Source organism: Myxine glutinosa, chromosome 3 (assembly GCF_964187855.1).
Source record: "Myxine glutinosa chromosome 3, kmMyxGlut1.1, whole genome shotgun sequence".
NCBI lineage: Eukaryota > Metazoa > Chordata > Myxini > Myxiniformes > Myxinidae > Myxine > Myxine glutinosa.
The window spans coordinates 91,673,696-91,695,078 of record NC_136263.1 but is presented as its reverse complement, the minus strand read 5'-3'; the positions used below and the strand labels follow the sequence as shown (position 1 = coordinate 91,695,078).

Here is a 21,383-nt window from a genome sequence, read left to right as displayed (position 1 = left end):
CCTCTCCCTCCTTCCACTCCACCCCCGCCAACTCAAAATGAAAAACAGCACTTCGTGAGAGTGAACGCTCATGCCTCTACATTAGGGTGTAATAGCATGTACTCACAGCTCTCTCAATTAAATGCAAGCCACAAAATGCATGGAACCAGGTGCATATTAAAACATTTAGACATCCTGCTTTGAAGGTATGCCCTCAGAGATCCTTTTATGAAGGTACGCTCGGGCTCTCACCAATGCGGCTTTGTGGCCAGTCGGTGGAGCTCATGAGTCGCCGCATGGAGTTGTAGCGCGCATCACAGCTCTCTTTGTTGAAGCAGCACCAGCCACCTGCCAATAAAACAAACAACTTGTAATATTGCTCTCACGTTGGAAACTCTGCCATGGACGTAGGATCCTAACCACAACTACATACATGTAAACAGTCTGGTGGTGTTTTTATTTTATTTTTTACATGATTCCAGAGCATACTGGGGTCAGTGATACAACCTGTGAGTGAAGCTTATGCACTGTGAATGAACAATAAAGACTCTCTCAACTTCCACTCCTTCTCTTTTAATGTCTTGTTTGATCATCAACTGTTGCCCCTAATGCAAAACACATTACGATGATGAACCCATGCTGTGAGGTGACGAAACCTAACTGAGTTGAGATATGAAATCCAGAGCAAAGACAGAGATGCCGTAATGTAGCCAATACCTTCCAAGAATATGAGCCACCTTTTACTGCCTTTGGAATCTCTCAGGTAGTACCTGGAGGATGGAAATTGAAATGAAGATGTGTGTGGGTAGTGAGGTACACAAGGTAGGGATGGCAGAGGGAATAGAAGAATGAGGAATTATATCTGACATGAAGTTTATTTAAATATTATTCAATATTTCACTTGCAATCGGATATTTAACTGCAGTGCCCACATGCCGACATCAATTTTTCCAGGATGTGTTGAGAGCTTGCCCAATCCCTATATGAAAGGCTGGGGTCAGTGGTGTTTATCGTCCAACAATAATCGAACAGACGCGACAGCTCAAAGGCAAGTGTGCTTCCTCTGTGTCATCCTATCCCATTTTAATAAAATAACTGACCAAATACATCATTGGAGTATCAGGAGGAACCCAAGTAGACAAAGATGGAGTCATGAGGAAGAACATGGATAGGGTTCGGGTTTCGGCTGCTACTCCTGTACCCTCAAACCCACCCAGCTGTAGCCAGGAGAACCTCACAAAAAATAGTTGCAAGAGTTCACTCCTCCATAGACGAAGAAAGAGAAAGGAGAAATGGAGAAAATAAATAAGAAAGCATGCACACGAACAGGAAGCACATGCAAACATACTTAACTTTTAACCCATCTATTCATTATTGAGAAATACCACAGCTGTGGAATAATACAGATAATGGTAACCTGTTAACCATACAGTGAAGCACAAATGATAATGAGGTGTTTTAAACATTCCGAATAATGGATTGTTGCATTGTTATGAAAAAAAGCGGAAATGATATGTAATGTCCTTTTTGTTTCAGTTGAGAAGGTAATTTACAATCATGAAGATGTGATTACAGTGAGAAACCGGTGGAACCATTACAAAAAAAATCATCAAATGCATATTGTGTATTTTTATTCGTTATGATGTTTGGACTATTAATTTGTTAAGTTGTGGAAATCACAAGCAAATCTGATACACTGTGGCAGTACATACCCAGCAGGGGTCCCGTCATTACATGTCACAGACTCGTTTTTGAGAAAGTTCAGCTTCATTTGGTCGTCGGTCTTTTGCGCCGAACATGAATAAAGCGATTGTGCCAGGTTCTTGATCTGACTCATGAAGTCCTCCACATTGCCTTCCACGGCAGTGAAGTCCAGAGTGAAGCTCTCTTCCACGTCCGGTGCCGTTTGCTGCTGATAGGAAACATGTGGTTGCGGTGGCGGAGGTGGTACATCGAGGGGCTGCGACCCTCGACCTGATACACCAACTACCCGAAGCCCAGTAGAGCCACGGCCGTGCTGGAAATTGCGCCGACCCTGAACTACAGCGACGAACAGCCCGAGAAGCACTAGCGGCAGTGTGGAAGCTGGCATGTTGGGGGTGATTGAGCTGTGGAAGTGCTTGCAGGAAAATCTCCCTTTGCTCTAAACACGGGACAGAAACGAGGTAAATCAGGAAAGATTAACATAAAAATCTTTACAGAAAGGAAAGTCATAACCGTTCAGTTTAGCTTGTACTGGACAGCAATACATATATTATGGGGTAGCCATTAAATAGCGATTTGTTTCAGTCTAAGTCTCATGGAGGAGCTTGTGGACATATTATTCACGGGCAAGTGCATAAGGAGACATCAGTGTATTTTTATGTGAAATGCAATCTATTGCCTTATGAAATCACTCGCATAGGGATACCCCGGCACTGCCTCGCTGGGTGAGCTTTTCCGGCGGTGGTTTCAAGATGTGTTGGACAATGAAATACTATGGAGTTATTCGCCTCATGGTGGTTACCTTATGTCTGTGGGCCGGCGGCAGGACTGCTTGACCCAACATCCCAATATACACTTTATAGCGGCCTTTGGTGGCCTCAAAATGAACATTAAGGCCAACATGTGGTAGCTTAAAGCCTTGCCCAGATTCTGAAGTACGACACCCAAAATTTGGGGCTTCTAGGTGCTATGGTTCAGCCATGAAAAAGTAACGTACAAACGCACAAACAGACAAACACTCAAACTAACACTGAGAAATATTTATAAGATTTGACAACATCACCATATTAGACAGTTTATAGCTGGGATGAAATTCAAACCCACGATAGATAGTTCAGCAGCCAGTATGCGTATCTCTATTCATCAATGTATGTGCCAGCCATTGGATGGACTTTAAAATGGGAGTCCTGTATGCTTGCATTAGTTGGTGGACATTAAAGATCCCATGGTGTCCTCTGCAAAGAGTAGGCAAGCTATCGCTGACACTCTGTCCAAATTTCTGCCGTAACTTACAGAGGGCATTGCATCTACGGCACAGCCGCACCCTCAGCTATTGAAAAAAGAAGAATAACAACCATAATGTAGGACACATCAATGTTTAAAAAAAAATTCTGATATACGAGTAGATATAATTCTTCTTCTTCGACTTATCCTCCCCTGTATAGGAGTGAGGTCTAATGGTACCAATCTCCTGCCTTGCCTTGATTACGATACTCCTCCACTTCCCCCTATCCTCAGCCAACTCTCTCCACTCTACAATCATCCCCACCTTACTGATATCCCTCCCAACACAATCCTCCCATCTCAACCGTGGTCTAACTCTTTCCTCCTAACTTGTTCCTTAACTTATCCGCTGTCTTTGCCATTCTCTCTTCCTCCATCCACACCAAATGTCCAGTCCACTTCAGCCGGATATTACCAATCTCCACATCAAGCTTATCGTCACACTAATCTCCTCCCATCAGTTCATCAATCATCTTTCTATATCCACCTTCTATCCAATCCTCCTGACCCAGTTGTTCTCGCAGACCTGGAGCCTCTGTTGTTGTCTTCCTGTCAGTGCCACCTTATCCAGACCGAGATATTCTTCATCCTAATTAAAGCTACTTAAATTTCGGGATATTTAAATTTTGAGATATTTAAATTTCGGGATATTTAAATTTCGGGACATTTAAATTTCGGGATATTTAAATTTCGAGATACTTAAATTTTGGGATATTTAAATTTCGGGATATTTAAATTTCGGGACATTTAAATTTCAGGATATTTAAATTTCGGGAGATTAAAATTTCGGGACATTTAAATTTCGGGATATTGAAATTTCGAGATACTTAAATTTCAACATAGTTTCACAATATTTTTCTTACTAAGTATATCACCTTAAATATTGAAATGTAAAAAACGGTGTTTCTTCGTCTTGTGCGTCTCATTGCGACAAATAAAATGTCCCGCAGACGTCCAACATCTCTGCTGAGTTTTTTTTGCTGCAGAATAATTCCTTCAAAGTCGGAGAAAAACGGTTGCCTGTTGCTCGTAGAAAATCAAAAGTTGATATCGGCAAACTTATATCTTTCTTCATTTCCAGCACAATTTTAACCTGTCAAATGAGCAATGACCATTATTATTATTACCACGATCATTTTACTTTTTGAATGTCACACAAAAAACGGCTCTATGCTGATCCAATAATATGATATACAGTATGCAGTATACATGATCGTCATGCTCATCTCAACCCTGTCGTTTAACAGTGTGTATATATATATATATATATATATATATATATATATATATATATATATATATAACATGGCTGCACCATTCCCACACCATTGTTGTGGACAGATTGACCTGGTACACGTGAAGTGCACGTCGCTCAAGAGCTGTTGGACCCTCGAGCGGTATCTCGAATAAAAATCTGGTAAAAACACCAGCGCTCAACGCACAGGTCGCTTAGTCACCCTAACTCACTTACAAGTTAGATTTCAGTGACCAAAAACACAGCTGCTGCCTTATTCTCCAAAGAAGAGGAATGAAGCTAAACAAACATGCAGTAAGATCATTTCCCATGCCGATAGAGGATCATACCAAAGAGTGTAGGTGTCCGACTCTGTGAAATGCTCCCTTGGTGTCCACTTGAACAGACTGCTCAGTGACTGTGCCCCACACATTAAAGTCACAGGATGTGTGGGTTGGGGTACGGCACGTGAGAGCGCACAGCTCTGCTATTGGCTGCAGCATGAGAAGAGTGGGGGAGGTCATAGGGGGTCTTCCAGTGTAGACATATAAACCTGGTGTGTGCCGTTCGATCGGATGCTTTGGACGTTAAACTGGGTGTTCCATCTGCCAGCATTATTTGGTGGAGATTAACGATCCCACAGCGAAGAGTAGGCGAGCTATCTCCGGCACGGCATCATGAGCAAATTACAAATTCCAGCTATAAGGGGACATTGCACCAGATACGCTCACTCTCTACCTCCCCTCCGACCCGCCAACCAATTATGCGACTGGCCGCCATTTGATTCATACAGAAAAATAATATAAACCGAGAATGGGTAGAAGGGTGAACGGCCACCGTCCCTCCCTCTCTACCCGCACTTCCCACCATGGAAAGCTTGACAAGCTTACAGTCCTCTCGCACGAAAGTTGCTTGCGTGTATATTATGCTTTGAATATTCTCAGGCAGAGAATACAGCAGTAAAAGTGAGGCATGTGTAATCCGATTTATTTTCAATGTGCCCTTGATCAGATGGTGTTGATAGAGCAGTTTTATAGTTTTGCTTTCAGATCTTGCTTACGGTAGGTGGCACACACACACACACACACACACACACACACACACACACACACACACACACACACACACACACACACACACACACACTGTAATACTATCATTATTAAAGGCATAAAAATATATTTCAAGAAGAAACAATCACGGATTTCTTCAACTTTGGGAAAGTACTGGTCTCTTACTTAATTTTGTGCAAAGTGCACCTGAACAATACCAGACAGTTCATTTTCCTTGATTTCCCTTGCCATATTGAGTCGTTCATGACAAACAGTAAAAAGCGTATATTTGCATCTCCATTAATCCATGTTGAGTCCTTCATCACACCGACTTAATAGTAGTAGAACGTGGCCAAATAATGATATAAACACGACCATCAAACGGACTAAACAACCTTCTGCTCATGACTGCCTAAATAACTAGAACAGTGTAAATATAACTAGAACAAGTACAGATACATTCAAAGTACACCGCCCCCATGCCAAATAATTAAATATCCTCCAGCGCGGCTCATAGAGACTGCATTGAGAGGGGGAGGTGTGCAATAATTGATTGATGAATTGCATAATTAAAATCAATAAAATATTATCATAAAATATTTTCTTAATCAATATTGGCTAATAGCATAACTAAACCACTAGTGCTTCATCCGACGATGTAACTTTTAGAAATTTAATTAAATAAAGCATTAATAAAAAAATTAAATAATTAATTGATTAATCAAGAAATAATTAATCGATTAAGTGATGAATCAATACATCAAAAATACCCTTTACAGATAAATCACTCGGTCATTGTCATGTCCAAATATTAGCTTCCAAGCTCAAAAGGTGCCTGATATATAGACCGATCCGACGGAGGGTTCAATGGACGGGTGCCCTCTATGGACGCCGCCATAGTTGGGAGGCGGCCGCTTCATTCGGCTTGCTCTCCAGCGTTCAAATTACATGCAGTTACCGGTCTCAGTTCACTTTGCCGAAAGAATATCGATACAAAATATATTTGTTTGTTAGATTCATCGGAGAAGATGGAATCGTGGACGATACGACCGGTCCACCAAGCTATACGACCGGTGAGGAGCCGGTGAGGCGGCCCGCGCGAAGGGACGGAGGCCCAGTCAGGTCTGCCAGACGAGTCGCGACCTGCCAGACGAGGCAGCGGCCACTCGGGGCCTAGCCGTAGTTGCCATAGGTGGCCGGCCCGGGCGGAGGTGGACTCTGAGGGAAGAATCCATGCGGGGCGGCTGTGGTACGGCCGCCAAGACCTGGCCGTATAGAGGAGTCGATGAAGGGACGGGCATCTAGTCGGATCGGTCAGAGGAGTCGTTATCGTAGTCGTCGAGAAACTCGGGGCTAAGGCGGAAGGGGGCTCGGCATGGCGTAGCATAGAGTACGCGGTTGCTAAAAAAATAGGTTTGGTGCAGGTGGAAGCGAAAACCGGGTACCCCCAGGTGCCAGGTGCCTTCAGGGCGGCATGGCCGTGCGCCTTCGGCGCCCGGCAATATCGCCGAAAACGGGGTTTGTATCGTGTGCCTTCAGGTGCCAGATGTCCACGACCGCTCCACACGTATAGAGAAACACTTGAGAACGATTATCACGGACACTTTTCATGTACGATCGCGATGATAGTTGTGTTGGCGCAGCCAGCTGGAGTTAAGTTTGGATCGGGGCGCCTCTCAGTAATGGCGTCGCAAGAGCGCCGCCTATAGGCGAAGGGGGCACGATCATCCTTATCGGATCGGTCTATTGACCAGATGAGAAGGAAAATAAATAAATGATTAATAATTAAAACAAATAAATAATAATCACTGAAAAATTAAATAATCAATCAATTGAGAAGTGTGCAATAATTGAGAGGTGTGCAGCCGAATGCCTCAACTCTGTGTTTGCCTCAAAATCTTGTGTCCCAAACCCATCTCTCTCTGTTCCCACCTTACCCAGTCGAACCCAACTGCTCGTGGACTCTGTGTCCTTCTCTCCTGACAAGGTGGAGGAGTTTTTGTGTAACCGCGACTCTGATTCTGCAACTGGACCAGGCGGCATCAGCCCACGGGTCCTAAAATCATGCTCTGCCGCTCTATCTCACCCTCTCTCTGTTCTTTTCACCCTCTCTTTTGCTCAAGGTCATCTGCCAGCATCCTGGAAATCAGCAAACATTACCGCTTTACACAAAAATGGTGCAAAAACAGATCCTTGCAACTACAGACCAATCAGCCTGCTCCCAATTATCAGCAAAGTCATGGAATCCATCATTGCTTCAGATATGAAATCTTTCCTTTTCTCCAATGGCTTGATCTCTGATCATCAATTTGGTTTCAGACCAGGTCACTCTACTCTGGACATGCTGCTTCTGCTGTCTCAACAATGGATGGAGGTCCTCAATGCCAAACAGGAAATCAGAGCTGTCTCCCTTGACATATCACGTGCCTTCGATACGGTCTGGCACCCAGCTCTGCTCACCAAACTCTCCTCCTATGGTATCCATGGAAATCTCCATGCATGTCTTGCGGACTTCCTCTCTGGTCGTAGTCAATGTGTGGCCCTGAATGGATTTCTCTCATCTCCCCTTCCTGTTCAGGCTGGAGTTCCCCAAGGCAGTGTTCTGGGCCCTGTGCTTTTTCTGGTCTTTATCAATGATCTCTCCGACTCTCTGGAAAATCCTCTCTATCTCTTTGCTGATGACTCCACTCTCTGCCGCTCCATTCCTCTTCCCTCAGTTCGGCAGTCTGCAGCCTCCTCACTCTCTGAAGACCTGGACAAAATCACAGACTGGTCAAACAAGTGGAACATGTCTTTCAATCCTGACAAATCTCACACTCTTACTATGAGATCGACTGGACAACCCTCCCATCTACTTTCTCAACAATCCTCTCCAAGAAGTTCTGTCGCTCAAGCTTTTGGGTCTCACTATCTGCCATGATCTTTCTTGGGAAAACCACATTTCCAAGCTGGCGCCTCCAAAGCCAGTCGCCGACTGGGCATCCTCCGTCGTGCAAAGTCCTTCCTAGGCACACCTGAGCTCCTCACCACATACAAAGCTTTCATCCGCAGCTCAATGGAATACTGTTCTCCCCTATGGGCTGGTGCTCCTGCCTCACACCTAGCTCGGCTTCACGCTGTTGAAACCAAAGCTTTCAGAATCATTGGAATCTCCCGCGATGAAGCTATCTCTGAGGGCCTTTCACTCACTCACCGCAGGCAGGTAGGTGGTCTTTCTGTCTTCTCCCGACTCCTCTCCGGCCTTGCTCCCCCAGCTCTCTCTGTGCTCTGTCCCCCAAATATTCCTACAGGTCGCACAAGATCTGCCAGCAACCCTCTGATGGTTAAACTGCCGAAATCTCGGCTCTCTGCTCACCTTCACTCTTTCATTCCTCTTTTCTCCTGCCTCTGGAACAAACTCCCACACTCCCTTCAATCCCACTCCTCCCTCCAGGTCTTTAAAACAGCTGTTCACCACCATCTCTTATCTTCCCCCATCCAAAACTTTGATCTTTTCTACCCCCGCTAATTCACCCCAGATCCACCTTGTTTGAAATTCCAACTTCTTTCCTGGAAGTCCTGGCAGTGTCCATATGTTTTATACCTCTCCCACCCCCCCTTCCCATGCCTCCCCCCCAAAGCCCTCTCCCTCCCACAGATCTCTCGATGTCTCCATGTCTCTCGGTCCCTGCTCTCAAATGTTGTGTTTGTGTCCTTCCCCCTCTCTCCCCATCTTGTCTACCGCTCCCGATGTTATATGTTTTATGTGTCGGTTTGTCTTTCTGTGTGATTAATGTTCGCTCTTTCACGAGCCTCGATCTTGTATACAAAAAAAAAAAAAAAAAAAAAATTGCCAAATCGAACACATAAACCACCACCATTTGATCCGAATCTGTAACTTAAAAAAAACAAACATTTTTGTCATTAATCGAATAATTAAATAATTAATCGATTAATTGATTAATCAATAAATCAAAAATATCCTTTACAGCCAAATCTGTTGGTCATTGGCATGTCCAAATATCAGCTTCCTAATTCAAAAGGTGCCTGAGACAATGGCCAGAAGAGAAAGGAAATGTATAAGTACTTAATTAATCGCTGATAAATTAAATAACTCATCAATTAATGGATTAATAAAAAAACAAAAAATAACGTTTTTGACAAAGTACTTGCTCACTATTGTGCCAAAATTTCAGCTTCCTAGGTCAAAGGATGGCTGAGATATCACACGGACAAACAAGCAAGAAAACAACCAAGAAAGCAAACAAACAAACAACCAGAGGTCTTGGTGGTACCATACGCCTTGCACTTCTTAATGATTGTCTTGACTGTGCTCCAAGTGATATGTGATCCAAGTAATACTGTGCTCCAAAGGCCTTCGAAATATGTTATACCAATCCATTCCCCTGATCTGTGCATTTCCACAACTTTATCCTGGAGATCTTTTGCTCTTTGGTGCTCATGGTTGAGTCTTTGCTGTAAAATACACTACCCAGCAAAGAAAACCTTCAAGAAATGCTGAAACATAGCGCTAGTGAAACATGAGACATAGCACAGACAGACAAATAGATAAACACAAATAATTTTTTTTTAAACTCTCGTATCCAGATTTGGATCTTCACCAAAATCGAATCAATTCGGCCTTGTCAGTTGTCACACACCCAACATGTCCACCAAGTTTGGTCACAATCCGTCTAGAACTATTTGAGATATCCTGCTCACATGGGTGAAACAGGAACTGCCGTCCACAACCATTTACATGTACGAGTGAACCCGTTGGTCCATTGTTCCAAATTTTCATTGGTCTTCACTGCCTTGTAGCATCCTTGCCTGCTGGACTCGGGGGTCTTTTGGGTCCTTGGGTTGCTTTGCATCCTCGGGATCTTTTGGGTCTACGGGGACTGGTCTTTTGGGTCTTCTTGGTCCTTGGGGATTATTGGGTCACCTGGATCTTTTGGGTTCTGGGGGACTTTTGGGTCATCTGTGTCATTTTGGTCCTCAGGGACTTTTGGGTCTTCTGGGACTTTTGGGAACTCGGACACTTTGCGTCACCTGCGTCTTTTGGGTCCTCGGGGACTTTTGGGTTTTTTGGGGTATTTTGGGTCCTCGGGGACTTGTGAGAGTTCTCTGTGTCTTTTGGGTCCTTGGGGATTTTTGGATCTTCTGGGTCTTTTGGGTCTTCGGGGTTTTTTTTGTGTCATCGGGGACTTTTGGGTCATCTGGGTCTTTTAGGTCCTTGGGGAGTTTAGGTTATTTTGGGTCTTCAGGGACTTTTGGGTCATCTGGGTCTTTTGGGTCCTCAGGGATTTTTTGGGTCTCGTGAGTCCTGTGGGTCTGTCATGTATGCAGTGCAAATGTTCACCGTTGTATCCCTACACCGGGACCGGGTGGTATCCCTACGCCAGAGCTCGGATGGCGCTGCTGTGAATCGGGCCTTGATTGGCAGAGTGAATAAACGCGTACGACAATTGATCGCAGTTTGTCGAGATACTTTCCATGGCGACGAAGGTGGGATCGTGAGTGATAACGGTTCGTGTTTTTCCAGTACCGAGTTTGCCAAGTTCACACGTCGGAACGGCATCAAACATAAGTTTGTCAGCCCACATCACCAGGCTTCAAATGGCTTGGCCGAACGATCCGTGGGAATCATCAAATCCGGATTGCAGAAACTTCAGGAGGGAACCCTGGAAACAAAGCTGTCTCGTCTCCTGTTCAAATACCGCATCACGCCACAATCAACAACCGGAGCAGCTCCGTCTGAGTTATTGATGAAACGACACTTGAGATCGACACTTGACAATCTCAAACCAGACATATCATCAAATGTTTATCAGAGCCAGCTTAATCAAAAGTTGGTGCACGATAAGACGTCCAACAGTCGATGTATCAACATTGGAGATCCAGTGTTTGCCCGAAATTTTGGTGCAGGTGCGACGTGGCTACCGGGAGACATCATCGAGAAGCCAGGTCCACTGTCCAGTGTGATTCGCCTGCAGGACGGCCGCAAAATTCGTCGACATCAGGACCACATAACCTACCGTCACTGTGAGTCGATGGAGCCTGTAGCATCGTCACAGTCAGGACAACAGTTCGACCCGCCACTGCCGGAGATCGTCGTGGCCGCTCCAGCCAGCTCGGATGCCCCGAAAACCTCTGCAAACGCTACACCCTTCGTGGAGACCAAAGGAATCACCTCGGACTCTGTATCCACTGGTACACCGCGACCCAAAGGAATCACCTCGGACTCTGTATCCACTGGTACACCGCGACGCTCAATGCGTGAGAGAAAAGCACCCGACCGGTTGAATCTTTGAAGATGTTTTTTTTCACGTTGACACATGTTCTATTTTCACGTATTTTCATTATTCTCATAACCGTTTGCACACATATTTTCACATGTTTTGGAAATGTTGCTTTTGAAATGTCAATTCTGGAAATCTAGCACGTATATTGCTCTTGGTAATTTTGGACTTAAAGGGGAGGATGTCATGTATGCAGTGCAAATGTTCACCGTTGTATCCCTACACCGGGACCGGGTGGTATCCCTACGCCAGAGCTCGGATGGCGCTGCTGTGAATCGGGCCTTGATTGGCAGAGTGAATAAACGCGTACGACAATTGATCGCAGTTTGTCGAGATACTTTCCAGGGTCTTAAGGGTATTTAGGGTTTTTTGGGGTCTTAAGGATACTGGGGGCCTTAAAGGGTCATCAAAGGTCGAAGGCGTCTCAGCAGTCTAACTCTAACAGGTATATTTCAATATTTCAAGTGGACATAATTAATTAATAGACGTGCGTAATTAATAGACTCAAAATGGATGCCGCACATGCACACCTCATCCATTTATACATTATAGCAGCTGCATTGCTGGTAGGATGGTTTCGATCAGGTATGCACACTCGCCTCTCAGCTGTCTTACCTGTCTAGCCTGGTTCGAATCCCGAATCAACTATAAACTGGCCACCTGGTGCTACACAGGCGTGTTATTCATCAATGTGTGTTCGGTCTGTCTCTCTGATGGACGTTAAACGGGCGCTTCGTCTGCAAGCTTTCCATGGTGGATGTTATAGATAAAGCATTTAGGAATGCTTCTGCGGTAAATAGTTGTCATGATGGTGTAGTTCACAGCAGAATCCAATTTTGTTTTTTTAAATCTGAGCGTCTGTTGGCAATAAATCCCAGCAATACTATTACTAATTGCAATTTCCTCAAATATGATTATAATCAGCTGAGCGAAGGATTTCGCTATCTTTAGATGATATTTAACGCAGCAGTTGGATGGGTATTTATAAAAGCTGAAGAAAGTAACGTAACATGAAAGAAGGAATAAAAGAAATAGAAATATAGAATATTAAAAAAATAAAAACAACATGATAATGAAGCGTCGGGCGTCAGGCATTAAAATTCTCGCCTCAGTGTTTTGAAGCTTCGGGCTATGCGTCGGTCTGACGTCACTCAATATGGCTGCCACCATGGTTGTCTCGGTTTTGACACCAACCGGGAGGCGACAGACCGTGAGAGTAAACGCAAATACGTTGATGCTACAGGTGAGAACATACACCTGAGGTATTTACATTTGCGCCGTTTTTATGTTCATCCCGATGCTTGGTATGAAGTGAGACCTCTATTTTGATTGGTTGGTAATTGGTTCAGACTGGAAGCTTCATTTCGATCTTTCTTGCTTAGTCACGCTGTAATAGTATTTACTCCCGATGTTTGTACTGTAGATTAACGTTGTTGATCGTTAACACCGTTTTTGTTTGTTCATGTGTGTGGGGGCTACTCGAGTGTAATTGTCATGACGAGTCTGGACATCCTGAGCAACATGGATGGAACAGGTGTCCTCATAAGATGTCACTCGGTGTACTGTAACAATGTAGGGTTCGACACATGTCTGTCGGTGTGTGCTCAATGGCGAAGCTTCCAACATATCGATCCTGGCGCCCAGTTATCCATATTATGTTGTGATCAAACTCTACGACTAATATATCTAAGGGTCCAACTTCTTAATCCCACCTTGTGGCATCGGTTGGGGATTTATTTATTTATTTATTTTCCCCCGAAGTCTTTCACGAACCGGCCGGTTAGACCTGCCGTTGGACTGTTGATTTTGGTGGGAATATGGAGTTTATTCATTGTTCCGGAAATAACTTGCTTATTCTTCGTGAAAGACACCAGCGATTTTTTTTTACATCCACTGACGGGCTAACATGTCTTCAGCAGACCGGGGTATCCAGATTAACGTCTATCCGAGGGACAACACACTTTGTGATGCAACTTTTTACCTCTGCCGCCAAAGGTGGACGAAGGTTATGTTTTCACCCCTGTCTGTCTGCCTGCGAACAGGATATCTTAAAAAGTTGTCTACGGATTCGGCTGAAATTTTGTGGAGATTGAGTATGTGATGAGGACGAAATATTTCGATTTTGGGGAATACGTATCTGGATCCGAGAATTTTTTATGTGATCCTTCACCATTGACAAATGTGACCAAAAACAATATGCAGCACGAAACTTGTGGCCGGATTATGACAAAACTTGGTGGATGAGTTGGTTCGGTGACGATAACAAAGATTAGATTTTGGTTCAGGTCAGCAGATCTGGCCTATCGGTGGGATACAAAACATGAACTGTTCACAAGATCTGAACACCTGCACAGATTTGAACACCCTCTGCAACTGTTGATACTGTTGTGGTCGACTTCGGAAATGAGTTTTTGTGCTCAACTTGAATAGTTTGGTTAACCTGTCGTGTACTGTTGTCAGTCGCAGTGCACTGCTACTTGTAAGTTAATATGAGGTTTCTTTGTAGTCTTCTATACTATAAGCCTAGAGGAAAGAGCTTGAGAATGGACAGCCTCCAAAAAAAACTCCTCTTCCCTATGGGCTGGCACCTCAACATCACATCTGTCTCTCCTGGATTCTGTTGAATCTTTCGCTCTCAAAATTATTGGAAGCTCCCGTGACGGGCCTGAAGCACATTCCACTCCTCAACTCTTTTATTCATCACTTCTCTCATCTACTGGACTGCCTTCCAGAGGCCATTCTGTCCCACTCTTCCCTCTTCAACCAGGCAGTGCACTGCCCCCATCCTGACCCATGATCTTTATTAACCTCATTAACCCTTTCTAAACCAGCCCTCTTACTTGCTGGTTTATTAAGCTTCCTCCTCTTCTCTCTTTCCCTTTCCTATTTATTAATTTCATTATTGGTTGTATCCAATTGTTGCTCCACTACCCCACTGCGAATTTAACCTTTTCTCTTCCATGAGCCTGGTGTTGGCTTAGCAGTTAGGGTGCTGGCTTGGGATCCTAGGATCCTGTGTTAGAATCCTGGTCGATCGCTGAATTAACGCCAGGGGGGTTGACTCAGCCTGTCATCCTTCCGAGGTCGGCAAATTGAGTACCAGCTTGCTGGGATGAATGATCACGGTGTGTACCCCGATTTAGAATAGGTACACCGTATCCCTGTGCATCGTAAGAGCGTGACCAAGGGTTGGTGTCAGGAAGGGCATCCGGCCATAAAAACATTGCCTCAAACAGGGAACCATGATTGTCATGGGGCCCGCAAGGCTAACCCCCGCTCTAGCGGGGAAAATGGCCTTAAAAGGATCATTCATTCATTCATATTCATTCTTCCATGAGCCTCGCTCATTTGGTGCGGGAAAAAAAAAAAAAACACTCGCACATGGTTCCAGCTCAAAGAAGTCTGCCAGGTCTTTCTTGCACCATTCAAATTTGTGGGACCTTTCTATAAGCAGTAATGTGGACACATTTGAAGAAGTTCGGGGCTTGCCATGAACATTTCTTTTTCCAACCTGTCGAAGGAGCAGGTAGGTTTAAAATGTACCTCTCCCGTGAACCATTGCACGCATCAAACTATTCATGGCACATATTTTATTTATCAGACCTAACACCATGGGAACTACCTAAACCAGATCTTCTCTTCGTTTTGGTCCTATCGCTCAATAGTGAAAAGTCTTAAACTTTAAAAATTCTCAGAAACGGATCCACATTTTCACCAAGATTGAAACACAGACTAGGGAATGGTGAAAATTATCATTTAATAAACAACAATACTTACTGTGTAATATTTTTTAGACTCGAATACATGAAGAAAATTGAAAAAGAAGAAGGGAAAACCCTAGTGATAACGAGAACTGTACTCGGTAGAGTGCACGTCTCTGCCAGCCTGAACAGTATACATTTTGTATCCCACATCTGCATCCAGACCATTCGTCCTTGTCACACCAAAATCTAATCGGCTTGTTCTTGTCACCTACTAAACTCATCCACCAAATTTTGTCAGAATTTGTCCATAACTGTTGAGATATCGTGCTATACTGTATATCATTTTTTGTATATCATTTTTTGGCCCCATCTCTCAATGGTGAAGAATTACTTTAAAAAATCTCGTATCTGCGTCTGCTCCAAATTTTCACCAAAATCAAATCAATTAGTCATTGTCACACACCCAACCCTTCCACCAAAATTTGTCTGAATCTTTCTAACTTTTTGAGATATTGTGCTCACAGACAAACAGACAGGGGTGAAAACGTAACCTCCGAAACAATCGGCCATATGCTGAAAATTCGTTATGAGGATGACTGTTTCTTCCAAACTCAGGAAATCCTGCTTCCTAGAGGGAGCAAAAGCCCTTGTTTGTTTATTTTTTTTTTATCATACTTTTCTTCCACGACATCACTGTTTGTACCCTTCACATTTGTACTGCTCGATCCATCGAAGGAGTCGGTTGTTTTCTGTGCCTTTGTCACGCAACATGGGGCATTACGTAATATGATGCGCTATCGCACAGAATTCAGGGATAGTCAGGTGAATGTAGAATGTAGATGTACAGTCTCCACACAACATTTACACTGTTGCTAAGACATTAGTTTGAAGACAAAACACTTGCTGTTTATAAGTGATACAATTCCAAAAAAAGATTTTTGTTTTATTATTTATTATTCGACTGATAGACCTGTTTATTTCCCTTGTTTGAATGAGTTATCCCACCATGTGTCATGTGAATATTTGAACTTGTTTTGGCGGTGTGACCGGTGTGTGTGGATGGTCGGGTCCAGCAAGATTCTCTTTCTCACTGCTACCATAATCACTAATACTTTACATAAAACATAGGGGCAATGCCTCTGGTGCTCACTTAGTAGAATAAACAGTATACTGCACTGACTAAAGGTATTTTAAACCAATTTGAAAGGTTGCTAGAAGACAGGGCAGCATGTAGACTCGTACTAACATAATCGTAAGACCTTAAACAAACAAACAAAAAAAACCAACCTATTTTGAGCAAAAATACCCCTCCCCCCTCCTTCCCCCCTTCCCCCCATGTACCTCCTTAGACCCCAATTTTTCCAATGCCTTGAACAAACATTGGTACATCACGGATGATGAAGGTTGTGCTGAAGTTTCATCAAAATTGTGTTTGTAGGTTCTGAGAAAAAAAAGCAAATACCTATTTTGCAGGGGAAAGCCCCCCCATAGACCACCTTATACCCCAATTTTTAAATGCCAGGAACAAACTTTGGTACAACACCGGTGATTAAGGTTGTGGTTAAGTTTCATCGGCATTGCGTGTGTAGTTTCTGAGAAGAAAGCAAACACCGATTTTGGGGGGCAACCTCCTCCCCTCCCCCCATAGATCCTAAAAGGGGAAGATATTTATTTTATGCCGTGAACAAACTTTGGTGCATCACGGGTGGTGAAGGTTGTAGTGAAGTTTCATCGAAATTGTGTGTGTAGTTTCAGAGGAAAAAGCAAATTCCTATATTTGGGGGTCAAACCTGGATCCACTTTGACCCCTGGAAGATACCCGTAAACCCCAATTTTTTTTTTTTTTAATGCCGTGAACCAACTTTAGTCAACACAACAAATATCATTTCTGCCAAGTTTGGTCACAATCCCTTCAGCAGTTTCGGAGAAGAAGCTGCAAGTGTTTTAACGGACGGATGGACTGACGACGCGCCATCGCATAAGCTACCCTGAACTTCGTTCTAGGTGAGTTAAAAAGAGCCACTACGTTTGACGTTGAGATACATCAAGTTTACGAACTTGAAGCTTTCTGGTGGTAAAATAGACCTGTCCTTCAGCAAACCTGATTACCTCTGCCACCAAAGGGGGATGGAGGTTATGTTTTCACCGCTGTCTATTTGTGGACAGGATATCTCAAAAAGTTGTGGACAAATTCAGACAAAATTGGGTGGAGAGGGGGGGTGGGGGGGGGGGGGGGGTTTAAAGAATTCCTTAAAAACTGCAACAACCACTCTGACTCACCTTCATAAAGCCATCTTCAGGTGTATTAGCACCTCTTTCTCATATTTGGTTTAAAGTGAGAAACATGCAGAGACATCTTTTTGAATTTGAATGATGTGCATTTTCACACCAGTCTCACTGGTCTAGTAAATATGTTATACAATATTGGAATAGACTTTTGGAGATCGAGTTTGTGTTGGTGCTTGTACGATGACATAATGAGATATCTATATCTTCACCTGAATTGCAAGTTTATTGGTCAACAATAAGCAAATTAACTTAAAAATATATGAGATTTACAGTTCAACCAACCACAGAGATTTACAGTTAAACCAGCCACAGCATCATGAGGCATTGCTTAATGAGAATACCAAACAGGCTAACTCAATTTTCATTTGGTTTGAAAATTAAAAGTAACGTTCTGTTGGACGTAATAATCAAGGTAAATGAATGATTTGTACTTTGTCTTGGTTTTTCAATATTTCATTAATAGTTGCATTTTCATTGTTCTTCAGATATTGGAAGAAGTTTGCAACAAGCATGATCTCAACCCAGATGAATATGATCTCAAGTAAGCAAAACCCAGTGCTGCAAGTTTTTTGATGTTAGACTCTCATGGGTTTTTATTACTTGCAAAATCGAAGATTTTTACCTTCGCCAGAGGAGAGGGTATTGCATTTGAGTCAGTTTGCCTGTCTGTCTTTGTTTGTCCGCACAGAATAAATGTGATTTTCTCTGCAACCGTTGGTCCGATTGACAGGAAATTTTCACCATAGGTGCACCTCCTCCTGTATTTTTAAAAAATGATAATTATGACGTCATAGGTCACGTGGTATGGTTTTCATCTTGGAAAAACCGAAAACTTTCCACCTCTATCCGAAAGCGCTGCATCGACAAAATTGAGACATGGCTCATTGTAAAGAACTGTCCATGGGGAATAGAATATGTTAAAGATGATGTCATAGGTGCCTCCATTATGACATCATACAAAACTTCATCCGATCATGATGATATTTCTTGAGCATCATCTAGGGATAAATTGGTGGAGAAAAAAAAATAATGATGTCATCGGTCACGTAGTTCGGCCGCCGTATTTGTTTTAACACAAAAGCTTTAAAAACCACTTAAAACATGTCCTGGCGAGGGTCTGCAATCTCTGATTGCTCTTTCTTGTTCAAGTATATTGGTTGGTCTTATGCGTTATTACTTGGCAAAATTTTTTTTTTTTGACAAGTATGCTGATCACTCCGGTTTGTGTGTGTGTTTGTCTGTCCGCTCACTTATATTTGCCTAAAGGTCACAATTTTAAACCGATCTTCACAAAACTTCAACAAACGGTAGAGTTTGTGGTCCGACAAAATCCTATATATTGTTGCGGTTCTGAGAATGTACATATTGATTTTTAAAAAAATAAAAAATTGATGTACATATTGATTGTACATATTGTACATATTGTACATATTGATTAAAACCACCGTTTAGAGGCCATTTTTCCCCGCAAAGCGGGGGTTGGCCTTTTCGGGGACCGTGGTAGTTGTTTTTTTTTTTGGTCCCCTTTTTGAAGCAATGTTTTACAGCCGGATGCCCTTCCTGACGCCAACCCTTTTTGCCGCCTTCAACGACAAACAGGGAATTACCAGTGAACTGGTACTCAATTAGCCGACCTCGGAAGGATGACAGGCTGAGTCAACCCCCCTGGCATTAATTCGGCGATCGACCGAGATTCGAACCCAGGATCCTAGGATCCTAAGCCGGCACCCTAGCCGCTAGCCCAACACCAGGGATTAATAAATTAATTGTACATATTGATTAATAAAGGTTAAAGGTTTGCTCCCATAGTTAGTCCACATGCAACACGTAGGCCACCTTAGAACGTTAGTTATTTCATAGTATATGTGAGATAAGGCCATTTCCCAATAGTGATATCTGCGTTGTGTAAAAGAAATAAATAAGAGTATGCCCCGTTCATTTTGCAGCCCTCCCTCCAATCGACTCCATTGCGCACCATCCAGTCTGCACCCCATTCCCCATTGCGCATCATCCAGTCTGCACCCCATACCCCATTGCCCCTCACATTAGGATGCTCAATCCAGCCCAAATGCCACGAGGTAAGGCCTGAAAAGGGGGCGAAGCGCGAGGTTGGGGGTGTGGCCACGTTAAGAAGACATCAAGGGCGGAGCCGGTAAGACCCCAACAACCAACCAGGGCTCCGTGGGCATGGCCTAAGGGGTGTGGTGAGAGCGAGTCTGGCAAATTCCAGAGGGTTCGCTGGGCGGTGCTATATAATCACACACGCAAAGCCCTTCCACAGGACTGAAGGAATCGCGCTTGGCTTGGGAAGAGGACTTGAGGACTTATGCGGTTTATGAGCATTTGAGGATATTCGCGCATTACGAAGGACTGGGGAGTATATGCGCTTTACAAAGGACTTGCACGATTGCGCTTGATCAAGAGGACTGCCACGTTTGGCATTGATTGCAAGAACTCGTTGGGTGTTTGGCTTTGGGCTTGCTGAGACCGCCAGTATAACCGCCAGCCGGTTCGTTTATTACGTACGCGGCTAAGCCGTGAAATAACCGCCCAGCCTAGCTCACCTCTCCCCATATAATTGTCCGATCTGCGCCAACGACACGCGGAGAGCTTGCCTGCCGTCTACCATCTCATTCGTGGTACGAGTTGGGGACCGGAGCGAGCTGTGGACGCCATCTGTGGACCCTCAACCCGACCATCTACAACCCCCGTGTGAGTCTGAGTCTGAGTCTGAGTGTGAATGGGCCCGTGTCCAGGGATAAGTTAAGACTGTTATAAGGCTGCCCTGTGTATCTGCTTCTTCTTCTTCACTGTACATTGCTTCTTCCTCTTCATTGTACAAAGTGTAATAAATTCCTTGTTATTCCTGTTTCCTCTTAATTCGACCGTTTGTGATTTCTCAATTGGGTAAGCGTGGCACGATCACAACCGCTCAAATCGGGTTTAGTACCTGTTAACGGCCCGAATCGCGGCTCGCTATCGCTCGGCGTGTCCACTAAAACCGTGGTTCGGGCGGGGTTATTTCCTTGCTTCCTGGGAGGCGCTGGTAATTATGTAATAAGACTAATTCGACCTACCACCCTATTCAGCACTGACCGGAAGGAACGTCATAGCCCCGGATCGCGTCGGCTAGATAAAAGATAAGGGGGATTAATCCCCCCTTGGTAAGGGGAAGGCCAACGTTTGAGATCCGCAACATTATTTTTGAGGTCAAAAGGTCAACATAGGCGAAAAGTCCACCACTTTTTTCAGATTTCTATAATCCTCAATTTTCATCCGATTGGCTTTAAAATTTGAATAGGATTTTCATATTAGCTAACTGAATTCAATCTCCAACTATTTTGAAGACCAAAAGGTCAACATAGGCCAAAAGGTCAATAACCTTTTCAAATGTATAAAATCCTCAATTTTCATCCGATTGACTTGAAATTTGAATGGGGTTTTTATATCGGTGAACTGAATTCAACCAACAACTATTTTTGAGGTTAACATAGGTCACAAGGTCAATATAGGCCAAAGGTCAACAACCTTTTCAAATTCATAAAATTGTCAATTTTCATCCGATTACCTTAAAATTTGAAGACAATTTGCATATTAGATCACTGAATTCAACCACCCATTATTTTTGAGGTCAAAGGGATGCTCTACTGAGTGCCATTCTGCTTTGTTCTCTTTTGACAAGTGTCGCTCTATGAGTGATTTTGCATTCTGTCTGTTTGTCTATTAATCATTTGTCATTGTCATTTGTCATTCCAATCTGGATTCCGCTCCAACCACAGTACTGAAACTGCTCTCCTCAAAATCACCAACGACCTTCTCCTCTCCTCTGACGCTGGCAACCTCAACATTCTCATCC

At 43.7% G+C, this 21,383-nt stretch overlaps 2 protein-coding genes across 4 annotated transcripts in view; one reads left to right on the top strand and one right to left on the bottom strand.

Annotated features, from left to right (window-relative positions):
- NOTUM (notum, palmitoleoyl-protein carboxylesterase) overlaps nt 1–4,617 on the bottom strand; it is a 32,688-nt gene extending 28,071 nt beyond the window's left edge. Inside the window, exons 1-4 of the mRNA XM_068111497.2 lie at nt 4,552–4,617; nt 1,692–2,122; nt 697–749; nt 232–327 (exon numbers count right to left, since the gene is read on the bottom strand). Coding sequence (XP_067967598.2) covers nt 232–327; nt 697–749; nt 1,692–2,071 — 529 coding nt within the window. The 5' untranslated portion in view covers nt 2,072–2,122; nt 4,552–4,617. The remainder of the gene's footprint in view (nt 1–231; nt 328–696; nt 750–1,691; nt 2,123–4,551) is intronic.
- Nucleotides 4,618–12,477: 7,860 nt separating this feature from the next.
- Nucleotides 12,478–21,383, top strand: part of ASPSCR1 (ASPSCR1 tether for SLC2A4, UBX domain containing) — a 133,693-nt gene continuing 124,787 nt past the window's right edge. For 2 of the 3 annotated variants that reach the window (XM_078774258.1, XM_078774256.1), the window contains exons 1-2: nt 12,636–12,777; nt 18,013–18,068. In XM_078774258.1, coding sequence (XP_078630384.1) covers nt 12,691–12,777; nt 18,013–18,068 — 143 coding nt within the window. In that variant the 5' untranslated portion in view covers nt 12,636–12,690. Of the gene's footprint in view, nt 12,778–18,012; nt 18,069–21,383 lie in introns of all 3 variants that reach the window. The other variant, XM_078774255.1, reaches the window with a different exon arrangement.